The sequence below is a fragment of the Hypanus sabinus genome, chromosome 9 (genome assembly GCF_030144855.1).
Source record: "Hypanus sabinus isolate sHypSab1 chromosome 9, sHypSab1.hap1, whole genome shotgun sequence".
Lineage (NCBI taxonomy): Eukaryota > Metazoa > Chordata > Chondrichthyes > Myliobatiformes > Dasyatidae > Hypanus > Hypanus sabinus.
In genome coordinates, this window is record NC_082714.1 from 77153618 (window position 1) to 77168461 (window position 14844).

At 54.0% G+C, this 14844-nt stretch overlaps 1 protein-coding gene across 1 annotated transcript in view; it reads right to left on the reverse strand.

The window, feature by feature from the left end:
- Nucleotides 1–14844, reverse strand: part of LOC132400062 (rho guanine nucleotide exchange factor 2-like) — a 569765-nt gene that overhangs the window by 17412 nt on the left and 537509 nt on the right. Inside the window, 7 exon segments of the mRNA XM_059981145.1 lie at nt 939–1043; nt 1445–1630; nt 5136–5200; nt 10688–10866; nt 11099–11175; nt 11409–11657; nt 13666–13783. Of these exon segments, the coding sequence (XP_059837128.1) occupies nt 939–1043; nt 1445–1630; nt 5136–5200; nt 10688–10866; nt 11099–11175; nt 11409–11657; nt 13666–13783 (979 nt within the window).

A 14844-nucleotide genomic window follows, 5' to 3' on the forward strand; every position in this document is an offset into this window, starting at 1 on the left:
GGGAGTGGGCGAGGGGTGGTGGAGGGGAGAGTGCGAGGGGTGGTGGAGGGGAGAGGGCGAGGGGTGGTGGTGGGGAGTGGGCAAGGGGTGGTGGAGGGGGGAGGGCGAGGGGTGGTGGTGGGGAGTGGGCGAGGGGTGGTGGTGGGGAGTGGGCGAGGGGTGGTGGTGGGGAGTGGGCGAGGGGTGGTGGTGGGGAGTGGGCGAGGGGTGGTGGTGGGGAGTGGGCGAGGGGTGGTGGAGGAGACAGGGCGAGTGGAGAGTGTGAGGGGTGGAGGGGAGAGGGTGAGGGGTGGTAGAGGGGAGTGGGTGGGTGGTGGAGGGGAGAGGGCGAGTGGAGAGTGTGAGGGGTGGTAGAGGGGAGTGGGTGGGTGGTGGAGGGGAGAGGGCGAGTGGAGAGTGTGAGGGGTGGTAGAGGGGAGTGGGTGGGTGGTGGAGGGGAGAGGGCGAGTGGAGAGTGTGAGGGGTGGAGGGGAGAGGGTGAGGGGTGGTAGAGGGGAGTGGGTGGGTGGTGGAGGGGAGAGGGCGAGTGGAGAGTGTGAGGGGTGGTAGAGGGGAGTGGGTGGGTGGTGGAGGGGAGAGGGCGAGTGGAGAGTGTGAGGGGTGGTAGAGGGGAGTGGGTGGGTGGTGGAGGGGAGAGGGCGAGTGGAGAGTGTGAGGGGTGGAGGGGAGAGGGTGAGGGGTGGTAGAGGGGAGTGGGTGGGTGGTGGAGGGGAGAGGGCGAGTGGAGAGTGTGAGGGGTGGTAGAGGGGAGTGGGTGGGTGGTGGAGGGGAGAGGGCGAGTGGAGAGTGTGAGGGGTGGTAGAGGGGAGTGGGTGGGTGGTGGAGGGGAGAGGGCGAGTGGAGAGTGTGAGGGGTGGAGGGGGGAGTGTGAGTCAGTGTGGGGTGGGGGACTGGCTGAAGTGCGGAGTGTGTCGGGGAGGAGCACTGAGCTGACGTACCTGGGTTGCCGGCGGGTCCCCCTGTGCTCTCAGTCCCCAGGGACTGGTCCGGGCTGGAACCGACATTCCCACAAACGCTCACCATCAGCTCCGACATGCGCTGGACTGCAAAAGAGGTAGAAAGTCAGGAATCTTTGTCTGAGATGAAATCCTCGCAGGAACTTCCGACACAGGATTCCTGCAAGGTCCAACCAGAGGTGTGTAACAGCAGCAATGATCCCCAGCTTAACCCTTACCCCATTCTGCCCCTCACATCCACTGCTTCTCTCATTCCCTCAATCCCTCCATGGTGGTGGGGGTTCTGGACTTGGATTTAAATGGGTGATGCAGAAACCCTAACCAGGGATGGGGAGAAATGGGGGGCAATAGTGAGGGAGAGGGTGAACGGGAGAGAGAAGGGACGTCACCCTCACCCTTCCCTGACTGCCTACCTCTCACCCTCACCCACGGCCGACTGAGTGTACCTCCCCACCAATCCCTCCCGACTTCTTCCCTCCCTCCCTCACCTTCTCTGATGGCCTCCGTGATGAGCCGCTCCCCCCGGGGGTGGTCGCTGGAGTCTGACCGAAAGAGGCGTCGGGGGCCGGAGGCTGGGGGGTCCTCACTGTTCCTCAGCTGCAGGACCTGTTGCAGCAGCGATGCCTTCTCCTCCAGCAGCTCCGCCACGCGGCGGTCCTGCTGCCTTATCTCCTCTACAGTGGGCAACAATACCGCCATGGTTCAGTGAGGGGTCAGGGAGAGGGGATTGGGGAAGGGGAGAGGGGATTGGGGAGGAGAATACCGCCATGGTTCAGTGAGGGGTCAGGGAGAGGGTGGGGAAGGGGAGAGGGGATTGGGGAGGAGAATACCGCCATGGTTCAGTGAGGGGTCAAGGAGAGGGTGGGGAAGGGGAGAGGGGATTGGGGAGGAGAATACCACGATGGTTCAGTGAGGGGTCAGGGAGAGGGGATTGGGGAAGGGGAGAGGGGATTGGGGAGGAGAATACCGCCATGGTTCAGTGAGGGGTCAGGGAGAGGGGATTGGGGAAGGGGAGAGGGGATTGGGGAGGAGAATACTGCCATGGTTCAGTGAGAGGGTCAGGGAGAGGGTGGGGAAGGGGAGAGGGGATTGGGGAGAATACCGCCATGGGTCAGTGAGGGGTCAGGGAGAGGGGATTGGGGAAGGGGAGAGGGGATTGGGGAGGAGAATACCGGCATGGTTCAGTGAGGGGTCAGGGAGAGGGTGGGGAAGGGGAGAGGGGATTGGGGAGGAGAATACCACGATGGTTCAGTGAGGGGTCAGGGAGAGGGTGGGGAAGGGGAGAGGGGATTGGGGAGGAGAATACCACGATGGTTCAGTGAGGGGTCAGGGAGAGGGGATTGGGGAAGGGGAGAGGGGATTGGGGAGGAGAATACCACGATGGTTCAGTGAGGGGTCAAGGAGAGGGTGGGGAAGGGGAGAGGGGATTGGGGAGAAGAATACCACGATGGTTCAGTGAGGGGTCAGGGAGAGGGTGGGGAAGGGGAGAGGGGATTGGGGAGAAGAATACCACCATGGTTCAGTGAGGGGTCAGGGAGAGGGTGGGGAAGGGGAGAGGGGTTTGGGGAGGAGAATACTGCCATGGTTCAGTGAGGGATCAGGGAGAGGGTGGGGAAGGGGAGAGGGGATTGGGGAGAAGAATACCACGATGGTTCAGTGAGGGGTCAGGGAGAGGGGATTGGGGAAGAGGAGAGGGGATTGGGGAGGACAATACCACGATGGTTCAGTGAGGGGTCAAGGAGAGGGTGGGGAAAGGGAGAGGGGATTGGGGAGAAGAATACCACCATGGTTCAGTGAGGGGTCAAGGAGAGGGTGGGGAAGGGGAGAGGGGATTGGGGAGGAGAATACCGCGATGGTTCAGTGAGGGGTCAGGGAGAGGGTGGGGAAGGGGAGAGGGGATTGGGGAGGAGAATACCACGATGGTTCAGTGAGGGGTCAGGGAGAGGGTGGGGAAGGGGAGAGGGGATTGGGGAGAATACCACGATGGTTCAGTGAGGGGTCAAGGAGAGGGTGGGGAAAGGGAGAGGGGATTGGGGAGGAGAATACCACGATGGTTCAGTGAGGGGTCAGGGAGAGGGTGGGGAAGGGGAGAGGGGTTTGGGGAGGAGAATACTGCCATGGTTCAGTGAGAGGGTCAGGGAGAGGGTGGGGAAGGGGAGAGGGGATTGGGGAGAAGAATACCACGATGGTTCAGTGAGGGGTCAGGGAGAGGGGATTGGGGAAGGGGAGAGGGGATTGGGGAGGAGAATACCACGATGGTTCAGTGAGGGGTCAGGGAGAGGGTGGGGAAGGGGAGAGGGGTTTGGGGAGGAGAATACTGCCATGGTTCAGTGAGGGGTCAGGGAGAGGGGATTGGGGAAGGGGAGAGGGGATTGGGGAGGAGAATACCACGATGGTTCAGTGAGGGGTCAGGGAGAGGGGATTGGGGAAGGGGAGAGGGGTTTGGGGAGGAGAATACCGCCATGGTTCAGTGAGGGGTCAGGGAGAGGGTGGGGAAAGGGAGAGGGGATTGGGGAGGAGAATACCACAATGGTTCAGTGAGGGGTCAGGGAGAGGGGATTGGGGAAAGGGAGAGGGGATTGGGGAGAATACCACGATGGTTCAGTGAGGGGTCAGGGAGAGGGTGGGGAAGGGGAGAGGGGTTTGGGGAGGAGAATACCGCCATGGTTCAGTGAGGGGTCAGGGAGAGGGTGGGGAAGGGGAGAGGGGATTGGGGAGAATACCGCCATGGTTCAGTGAGGGGTCAGGGAGAGGGTGGGGAAGGGGAGAGGGGATTGGGGAGAATACCGCCATGGTTCAGTGAGGGGTCAGGGAGAGGGTGGGGAAGGGGAGAGGGGATTGGGGAGGAGAATACCGCCATGGTTCAGTGAGGGGTCCGGGAGAGGGTGGGGAAGGGGAGAGGGGATTGGGGAGGAGAATACCGCGATGGTTCAGTGAGGGGTCAGGGAGAGGGTGGGGAAGGGGAGAGGGGTTTGGGGAGGAGAATACCGCCATGGTTCAGTGAGGGGTCAGGGAGAGGGTGGGGAAGGGGAGAGGGGATTGGGGAGAATACCGCCATGGTTCAGTGAGGGGTCAGGGAGAGGGTGGGGAAGGGGAGAGGGGATTGGGGAGAATACCGCCATGGTTCAGTGAGGGGTCAGGGAGAGGGTGGGGAAGGGGAGAGGGGATTGGGGAGGAGAATACCGCCATGGTTCAGTGCGGGGTCAGGGAGAGGGTGGGGAAGGGGAGAGGGGATTGGGGAGGAGAATACCGCCATGGTTCAGTGAGGGGTCAGGGAGAGGGTGGGGAAGGGGAGAGGGGATTGGGGAGGAGAATACCGCCATGGTTCAGTGAGGGGTCAGGGAGAGGGTGGGGAAGGGGAGAGGGGATTGGGGAGGAGAATACCGCCATGGTTCAGTGAGAGGGTCAGGGAGAGGGATGGGGAAGGAGCGAGGGAGGGTTAGAGAGAGTGGGAAAGAGGAGAAGAGAGGGAAGGAGAGAGGGAGACAGTGGGAGTGGAGATGAGAAGGAAATGGGAATGGGAAGGGTCAGTGAGGAGAGAAGAGGAGGAAAGGGAAGAGAGATGGAGGGATAGACGAAGAAGGGGAGGCGGATGGGGTCAGGAAGGTGGAGAGGAGGGTGCAAGAGGAATAGGGAAGGAGAGTGAAGGGAGATGGGAGAGAGAAAGAAGGCGGGAAGGGGTTGGGGATAAGGGATAGAGGGGAAGGGGAATTTATTGTGAGATGAAGGTAGAGAGAGCTCAAGGGAACACGAGGGGCAAGGGAGAGGGTGGAAGGTGCAGAGGGAGGAGTAAGGGAGGAAGGATTGAGAGGAGAGGAGAGGAGAGGAGAGGAGTTGAGCGGAGGGAGAGTCTGGGAAGAGGTGGAGGATGAGGAATGAAGGGGGAGGATTTTGGGGAGGATAGATTGTATGGTGTTATTGGGCAGATGGGGTGCTCAGTGGGAAGGGACGAGGGGAACACGTAGAGGGTGGGGCTGGTGTAAGGGTAGGGCAGAGGTTGGGGATGGTGGGACGGGAGGCATATTGAGGAGGGGGAGTGGGATGTGGTGTGGCAATGAGAGGTGGGGAGCGGTCTGTTGGGATAAGGGAAGTTAGAGGGTGATGGTGTGGGTGGTGGAAGTGGTGAGAGGAGGGAGAGGATGTAGGGATGGGTGTCGGGAGGAGGTGTAGGATCCGTACCTGACAGTTCCCTCAGGATCTCCTTGGTCTTCATCTCCATGGAGAAATGTTCCATCTCGGGACAGCTGGAAGACAGAGGTCAGGTCAAATCACCACTCCTTCCTCCCTGACTCCCACTGGCCTCTGCCTGGCACGTCCTTCCCCTGCCTCGCCCCAGCGCAGCAATATCCCAATCGCACAAACCTCACAGCAGCCTCAATCATCAGAGAAGCACCGGTGGTTGGGCTGGCCTTGACCTCCCCCCCCCCCCAGGGGTAGGGGTGCTACCTCAGACATGTGACAGTGGGAGTCTAGGCCGTGTGATCCATAATCGGCTCCGGGACTCCGTGGGCATCGCCCCCCACCCTCTTCACTGGTCAGTGAGTAGGGCAATGGATCTCTCACGGTCTTGGCAGGGGCAGGGGCTCCATTCAATGGGTAGCGCAGGGTAACTCCCAAAGGCTTTGTACCTGCCTCTCTCAGTGTCTGGAGTTGTTGGTGAGGCTGCACTTGGTACTGTGAATAACTTGTCAAAGTCTTGGTCAAAGTCAAAGCAAAGTATGTATATGTCAGCATAAACTTCACTAAGATATAATTTCTTGTGGCTTTCAGAAGAAAGTAAAGCAATACAACAGAATTCATGAGAAACCATACACAAAGACAAAAAACAGTGTGCATAAGAAGACAAATTGTGCAAATACAAAAAAAGTAATATTGAGAAGTTGTGGAACCCTGAACATAGGAAAGGCTAGGTTAAACCCTTGTTATAGGAAAGGCCAGGTTAAACCCTTGTTATAGGAAAGGCCAGGTTAAACCCTTGTTATAGGAAAGGCCAGGTTAAACCCTTGTTATAGGAAAGGCCAGGTTAAACCCTTGTTATAGGAAAGGCCAGGTTAAACCCTTGTTATAGGAAAGGCCAGGTTAAACCCTTGTTATAGGAAAGGCCAGGTTAAACCCTTGTTATAGGAAAGGCCAGGTTAAACCCTTGTTATAGGAAAGGCCAGGTTAAACCCTTGTTATAGGAAAGGCCAGGTTAAACCCTTGTTATAGGAAAGGCCAGGTTAAACCCTTGTTATAGGAAAGGCCAGGTTAAACCCTTGTTATAGGAAAGGCCAGGTTAAACCCTTGTTATAGGAAAGGCCAGGTTAAACCCTTGTTATAGGAAAGGCCAGGTTAAACCCTTGTTATAGGAAAGGCCAGGTTAAACCCTTGTTATAGGAAAGGCCAGGTTAAACCCTTGTTATAGGAAAGGCCAGGTTAAACCCTTGTTATAGGAAAGGCCAGGTTAAACCCTTGTTATAGGAAAGGCCAGGTTAAACCCTTGTTATAGGAAAGGCCAGGTTAAACCCTTGTTATAGGAAAGGCCAGGTTAAACCCTTGTTATAGGAAAGGCCAGGTTAAACCCTTGTTATAGGAAAGGCCAGGTTAAACCCTTGTTATAGGAAAGGCCAGGTTAAACCCTTGTTATAGGAAAGGCCAGGTTAAACCCTTGTTATAGGAAAGGCCAGGTTAAACCCTTGTTATAGGAAAGGCCAGGTTAAACCCTTGTTATAGGAAAGGCCAGGTTAAACCCTTGTTATAGGAAAGGCCAGGTTAAACCCTTGTTATAGGAAAGGCCAGGTTAAACCCTTGTTATAGGAAAGGCCAGGTTAAACCCTTGTTATAGGAAAGGCCAGGTTAAACCCTTGTTATAGGAAAGGCCAGGTTAAACCCTTGTTATAGGAAAGGCCAGGTTAAACCCTTGTTATAGGAAAGGCCAGGTTAAACCCTTGTTATAGGAAAGGCCAGGTTAAACCCTTGTTATAGGAAAGGCCAGGTTAAACCCTTGTTATAGGAAAGGCCAGGTTAAACCCTTGTTATAGGAAAGGCCAGGTTAAACCCTTGTTATAGGAAAGGCCAGGTTAAACCCTTGTTATAGGAAAGGCCAGGTTAAAAGGGAACGAATAGAGAAAAGCTGACTAAGAAGTTGCCTGGACTAGTGTCTGAGTCGCTGGGAGGTTCAACCAGCTAGGCCTTTATTCCTTGGAGTGTAGGTGAATGAGGGATGATCGTATAGCATTGGAACCGGTTTACATGTGCAAAATGCTGGAGGAACTCTACAAGCCAGGCAACAGCTACAGAGGGAATAAACAGTTTAATGTTCCAGCCGAGATCCTTCTTGTCACCTGTACCGAGATTCGTTCATACAGATCACATCACTCCACAGTGCATTAAAACAACAGCAACGCAGGAAGTGTTACAGTTATAGAGACGTGAAAAATTATGAGATGGATAGTAACATTCCCCAGGGTAGGGGAATCCAAAACTAGGGATCATAGACTTAGGGTGAGAAGGGAAGATTCCCCTCTATCTTGAAGGGCAACATCTTCACACAGTGGGTGGAGAGTATATGGAATTAGCTGCTAAAGGAAGTGGCTGAGGCAGGTACAATAGAATAACTTAAGGAGGATATGGATAGGTACATGGAGGGATGTGGCCCGAAGCAAGAAATTGGGACTAGGTGGGTGTGCACTGTGACCGCCGTGGACAGTTTAGAACAACCGGCTGCACCCATGCTCCATTGCTCTATAATTCCACTAGTTCTCTTCCAGGGAAGGTGGGACTTGTACAGAAGGGATGGTTTGCACCTGCACTGGAGGGGTTGGGGCGCTAATATCCTAGTGGGAAGGTTTGCTGGTGCTGCACAGTGGGGTTAATCTAGAGTTACAGGGGATGGGAATCAAGAGTGCCAGAACAGATAGCAGAACTGTTGTGGAGGAAGTTGTTGTTAAGCCTACAAAGCCAAGCATCAAAAGGTCGAGCCTGTCAGGACTAATGTTCTGAGCTGCGTATAGTTCAATTCAAGGATCAGCATGTGGAACTATGATATTGAGGCCGTCAGTGAGGGGCAGGACTGGCAGCTCTGGGGTTCTGTTGTTCTAGACGTGACATTACTAGTCTGGGAAAATGTCACGGCTGATAAGTCAGGACAGACTGGAGCTTGTCTAGTGAGGCGTTATGGATGGAATGGAGAAATAAGAAAGGTACAATCATGTCAATGGGATTATATCACAGACCAACCAGCACTCTGTGGGAGTTTGAGGAGAAAATTTGTAGAGAGATTGCAGTCTGTTGCAAGTAACAGAGGGTTGTGATAGTAGGTGCTTTAAACTTTCCACATATTGACTGGGACTGGATGGGAAAGTCTGTCAAACGTACCAGGAAAGCTTCCTTGATCAATATACAGAAGTCCCAACTAGGGAGAGTGCAATACTAGATCTATTCGGAAATGAGACGGGGCAGGTGACAGAAGTTTGTGTTGGGGAACAGTTTGCATCACAATGCCACTAGCTTCAAGGTAACTATTGAAAAGGATAGGTCTGGTCCTCGTGCTGAGATTCTAAATGGTGTAAGCTAATGTTGTTCCAATCTAACACCCGTTCGACCTGACATTCTGGGGGCTTCAGTGAACTAGAGTCTCGAGAGTGCAGTAAGGTGGCACAGCTAAATCGAGACGGTGGGGCCCAGGCCCGAGAGTGAGGAATGTGCTGCTTGGTCATCGCTGAAGCAGACATGGGGCCAAATCGAGACGGTGGGGCCCAGGCCCAAGAGTGAGGAATGTGCTGCTTGGTCATCGCTGAAGCGGACATGGGGCCAAATCGAGACGGCGGGGCCCAGGCCCAAGAGCGAGGAATGTGCTGCTTGGTCATCGCTGAAGCGGACATGGGGCCAAATCGAGACGGCAGGCCCAGGCCTGAGAGCAAGGAATGTGCTGCTTGGTCATCGCTGAAGCGGACATGGGGCCAAATCGAGACGGCGGGGCCCAGGCCCGACAGCGAGGAATGTGCTGCTTGGTCATCGCTGAAGCAGACATGGGGCCAAATCGAGATGGCGGGGCCCAGGCCCGACAGCGAGGAATGTGCTGCTTGGTCATCGCTGAAGCAGACATGGGGCCAAATCGAGACGGCAGGCCCAGGCCCGAGAACAAGGAATGCAGGCCCAAATTGAAAAGGTCAGGGGTGAAGGCCATGCTGGTGTTCAGCATGCTGCTCTGGGAAGTTTACTTGTCTCTGCACTGAACTGAGGCTGTGGCCTGCAACTAACAGGCTCCTGGACCAAAGAACTTAGTTTGTGGGTGTGAACTCACTTTTGTGAACTTCAGTACTGAATAATAAATTGGGATTAATACCATCCACAAACCTGTCAGGAAGCTCAAGTCACAACTTGTGCAGTGTCAAGGATGACTTGGGATTCAGGTTGGCTGGTGTTTACCCTGTGAACGTGGAGCAACTTATATCAGCCAGACGGAACACACGGTGGAAACCCACATCAAACCAAAGGACATGTATCCATTTGGGTTACCCAGAGAAATCAGTGGTCGCAGAACACTGCATTTGCAATGGCCATAGGATCGACTGCGACCGAACTACTGAGCTGTGCCAATGGCTTTTGGGACGGCCTGGTGAAGGAAGCCATCGACATAAAACTAAATGAAAAATTTTTAACAAAGACAAAGGTCTCACTCTAAGCAAGAACAGAAATTCGACTGTAAACAAGGTGGGACAGCGAAAACCTGAATGGATGAAGACTAACCAATCAGGATTGATGGACGATGGGGGTATAAATACCACCGGATTAGAGATGCCCAGGCATCAACCCTGATGAAGATGGCAGAGCCTGTCATCGAACCGTCAGTTAAAATCGATACCTGTACCCGGCTGGAAGCCTGAGGAGAGTTTATTCATCATGTACACTGGGAAAGCACTGGATCCTCTCTGAGTGTTATTTGTTTTTTGTGTGATTTGTTCTTTTTTTGCACATTGAGTGTTTGCTGGTCTTTTTTAATGGGTTCTATTGGGTCTCATTGTTTTCGCATCTACCTGTAAGAAGATGAAGTTCAAGGTTGTACATAGTGTACACACTTTGATAATAAATGTACTTCGGACTTTGAAGGAAGACTCCAATAATAACACAGAAATATAGGCTGGTGAGTAGGGGAAATTTATTGATGGTATTCGAAGGGACTGCATATATGAGTTTTTGGAGAGACCAGGATAGTGAACATGGCTTTTTGGGTGGTAGGTTGCGTCTAACCAACCTTACAGAGTTTTTCGAGAAAGTTGATGCAGGCAAGTCAGCCAGTTAGGAGGGTATAAATAGGGTAAATGGAAACAGGCTTTCCCACTGAGGATGAGTGAGACTACAACCAGAGGTTAAAGGCTAAGGGTGAAAGGTGAAATGTTTAAGGGAACATGAGCGGAAACTTCTTCACTCACAGGATGGTGAGAGTGGGGTCAGTTTCAGAAGTTAAGAGAAATTTGGATAAGTACACGGACAGGAGGCATTTGGAGGGCAATGGTCCTCGTGTAAATTGATGGGACTAGGCAGATTAAAGGTTCAGCACAGACTAGACGGGCTGAAGGTCCTGCTTCTGTGCTGAGTGTTCGATGGCTTTAAGAATCTCAGATGGACTGGAATCCTGAAGGTGAAGTACAGACAGTACGAGGGAACTATAAACACTGTTAGGGGAAGGATGGGGCTGCTTTGGAGAGGGAGGAGGTGAGTGGCTTTCTGGAGAGGGGCACAGCACTCACATGTTGACGGTCTGCTGGATGATCTTCATCCAAGTGTTACGGTCGTCACGGGAGGCCGTGTGGATCTCGTACATCTCGGGCATGGGGGCAGCTGCACTGATCAGGAACAGCCCCTTCTCCTGGTTGGCGATGTCCCTTACAATCAGCTTCTGCAGGGGGATGACTGCCGGCTTGTTGTCCTGGGAAACAGAAACCCCCCAATCCCCCCAGTGAAAGTCAGTATACAGGGCAAACACTAACCCATCCTCCCTCCCCTCAGCCCGAGGGTCCTTGGCAACACTCCCCTTCCTCCCACCCACCCTTCCCAAATCTATCTCCACTGCAACCACTTTTACCTGCTCCTGGTGACGTTCCCTCCTCCTCAACCCCATCGTGTCCCCCCCACCCCCCGGCTTGGTCAGTTGCGCTTACCAGGGCAGGGAAGCTGTATCTTTGGTCCTTCTCCTGTAGGAAGATCAGTACGTCGGTCAGCAGCAGGACCTGCACATCTGAGGAGAGAACCGGGGTCAGGAGGTCATGGGGTCATCAGGGGATTGCAGGGGCTGGGTCACAGGGATGGAGACGGTGAGAGACACGGGACCAAAGGCAGAGTCGTTACGGGACTGGTGAGGGGCCAGCGCATGTTGGGGGATGAGAATGTATAATGGGGCCAGAGTACAATGTCAGCACAGAGCCATGGCGGGGTCGAAGTACACGAGGCCGGATTCTGTGGCTGTCTCACCCTTGAAGCGGCCGGTTGCAGTCTTCCAGAGGACGAAGCCGTCGTGCACCAGCTTACGGCGGGCAAGGTCATCACGCTGGAAGTGTTGGCCGTTATGCATGGCGGCCGAGGCCCGCGGGTCCATCCTGCCACAGACGTCCTGGAGCCGGAACCGTCGCTCGCACTCATGCACCTCGGTGTCCACAGACGCAATCACCTCCTTCACCAACGCCAACGCCCTGCCCAGCTCTCGTTGCTCCTCATCGTTTCCTGAGCACACACACCCTGCTCAATAGCAGCAGACAATCGACCGAGCTCTGCTGCTCCACCCCGTCCCCATCACCCTTCATCCAACAGGGATGTCATATCACTCTGGGTCAGCCATTTACACGCGCCTCCATTTCATTTTGCCCACATTCCCATCAATTCATCAGATTCCACCCCTCAACAACACCCAAGGACAATTTACAGTGGCTGGTTAACCCACCGATCCCACACGCAGTAGGGCCATGGGAGAGAACAGACGCTTGTTGAAACCAACATGATCGCAGGAAAACTTGCAAGTTCCACACACTCACGCAGATGCAATCACACACGCACACGCTCAGTAACACAGTCTGCCTCACACTCTCTCACACACACGCTCAGTAACACATAATCTGCCTCACACTCTCTCACACACACGCTCAGTAACACAGTCTGCCTCACACTCTCTCACACACACGCTCAGTAACACATAATCTGCCTCACACTCTCTCACACACACGCTCAGTAACACATAATCTGCCTCACACTCTCTCACACACACGCTCAGTAACACATAATCTGCCTCACACTCTCTCACACACACGCTCAGTAACACATAATCTGCCTCACACTCTCTCTCACACACACACACGCTCAGTAACACATAATCTGCCTCACACTCTCTCTCACACACGCTCAGTAACACAGTCTGCCTCACACTCTCTCACACACACGCTCAGTAACACATAATCTGCCTCACACTCTCTCACACACACGCTCAGTAACACATAATCTGCCTCACACTCTCTCACACACACGCTCAGTAACACAGTCTGCCTCACACTCTCTCACACACACACACTCAGTAACACATAATCTGCCTCACACTCTCTCTCTCACACACACACTCAGTAACACATAATCTGCCTCACACTCTCTCTCTCACACACATGCTCAGTAACACATAATCTGCCTCTCAAACACGCTCAGTAACACATAATCTGCCTCTAACACTCTCAAACACACACACTTAGTAACATAATCTGCCTCACACTCTCTCACACACACGCTCAGTAACACATAGTCTGCCTCACACTCTCTCTCACACACACGCTCAGTAACACATAATCTGCCTCTAACACTCTTGAACACACACAGTAACACATAATCTGCCTCACACTCTGTCACACACGCACACTCAGTAACACATAATCTGCCTCTCTCACACTCACACACACACACTCAGCAACACAATCTGCCTCTCACTCTCTCTCACACACACGCACACACTCAGTAACACATAATCTGCCTCTCTCACACTCACACACACACACACTCAGTAACACATAATCTGCCTCACACTCTCTCTCTCTCACACACACACACAATCTGCCTCTCACACTCTCTCTCACACACACACTCAGTAACACATAATCGGCCTCACACACTCTTTCTCACACACACGCACACACTCAGTAACACATAATCTGCCTCACACTCTCTCTCTCTCACACACACACACAATCTGCCTCACACACTCTCTCTCACACACACGCTCAGTAACACATAATCTGCCTCACACACTCTCTCTCACACACACGCACACACTCAGTAACACATAATCGGCCTCTCACACAGACGCACACACAGAGCCGAAGGTCAGGATTGAACCCAGGTCTCCAGGCCGGAGCTGGAGCAGGCAGCAATTCCCACAGCACCACTGGGCTCTCCATGCTTGACCTTCATTCCTGCAACTGGGAAAATCCAAACTCTGAGATCTGCAGCAACACACAAACCGCTGGAGGAACTCAGTGAGTCAGGCAGCTGCAATGCAGGGAAGCGCACAGCTGACGATTTGAACTCAGAATATTAGTATCCAACCTCTTCTCCATCCTAGTCCTGTTAGTAACCTCTTTACCTTCGGACAGAGAGGACAGGTGTGGGGCTGTACTTTGATCCCTAAACCCAAACTAGGAGCAGACAGTGCTGTTCCCCCCCAACCCCCGGTCAGCCCATCTCAGCACGTCCTCACCTTTTGTGTTCTGCAAGATGCGGTCCAACAGGACCGGGTACTTGGTAATCCTCTGGGTGACAAGGAGGATGCATTCCTGGACACCGTGTCTCCGTAACACTGAGCAGCGAGTCATCCTCTACAGAGACATGGAGGGGGATCAGATATGGGTTATACCCTCCCGGGGTCAGACACATTGTAAAACTCCCTCCACACCGTCCCATCACACACTCCCGGGGTCAGACACAGAGTGAATCTCCCTCTACACCGTCCCATCACACACTCCTGGGGTCAGACACAGAGTGAAACTCCCTCCACACTGTCCCATCACACACTCCCGGGGTCAGACAGAGAGTGAAACTCCCTCCACACTGTCCCATCACACACTCCTGGGGTCAGACAGAGAGTGAAACTCCCTCCACACTGTCCCATCACACACTCCTGGGGTCAGACACAGAGTGAAACTCCCTCCACACGGTCCCATCACACACTCCCGGGGTCAGACACAGAGTGAAACTCCCTCCACACCATCCCATCACATTCTCCCAGGGTCAGACACAGAGTGAAACTCCCTCCACACCGTCCCATCACACACTTCCGGGGTCAGACACATTGTGAAACTCCCTCCACACCGTCCCATCACCCACTCCCAGGGTCAGACACATTGTGAAACTCCCTCCACACCGTCCCATCACACACTCCCAGGGTCAGACATAGAGTGAAACTCCCTCTACACCGTCCAATCAGACACTCCCAGGGTCAGACACAGAGTGAATCTCCCTCTACACCGTCCCATCACACACTCCCGGGGTCAGACACAGAGCGAAACTCCCTCCACACTGCCCCATCACACACTCCCGGGACCAGACACAGAGTGAAACTCCCTCCACACCGTCCCATCACCCACTCCCAGGCTGCAGCCTCTTTTTGCATATTTGCGTGGGCTGCTTCTCGCCTTCTGGCTGCATTTTAGTCCCACCCTGTTTATATATGGTCATCCAGTAAGGAAGGGGGCAAGGAGGGATGAGGATGTCCTAGTCAACTTGCTCCTGGGGCTGGCGAAATCCGCCATCCGTGGGTCTTGGAAACGGGTGGCGGGAGGATCTCCCCGGGCAGACTGCCTGGCAATGTTTAGGGGGTATGTTCGTGCCCGGGTAACTATTGAAAAAGAACACGCGCAGTCCACAGCGGCCTTGGAGG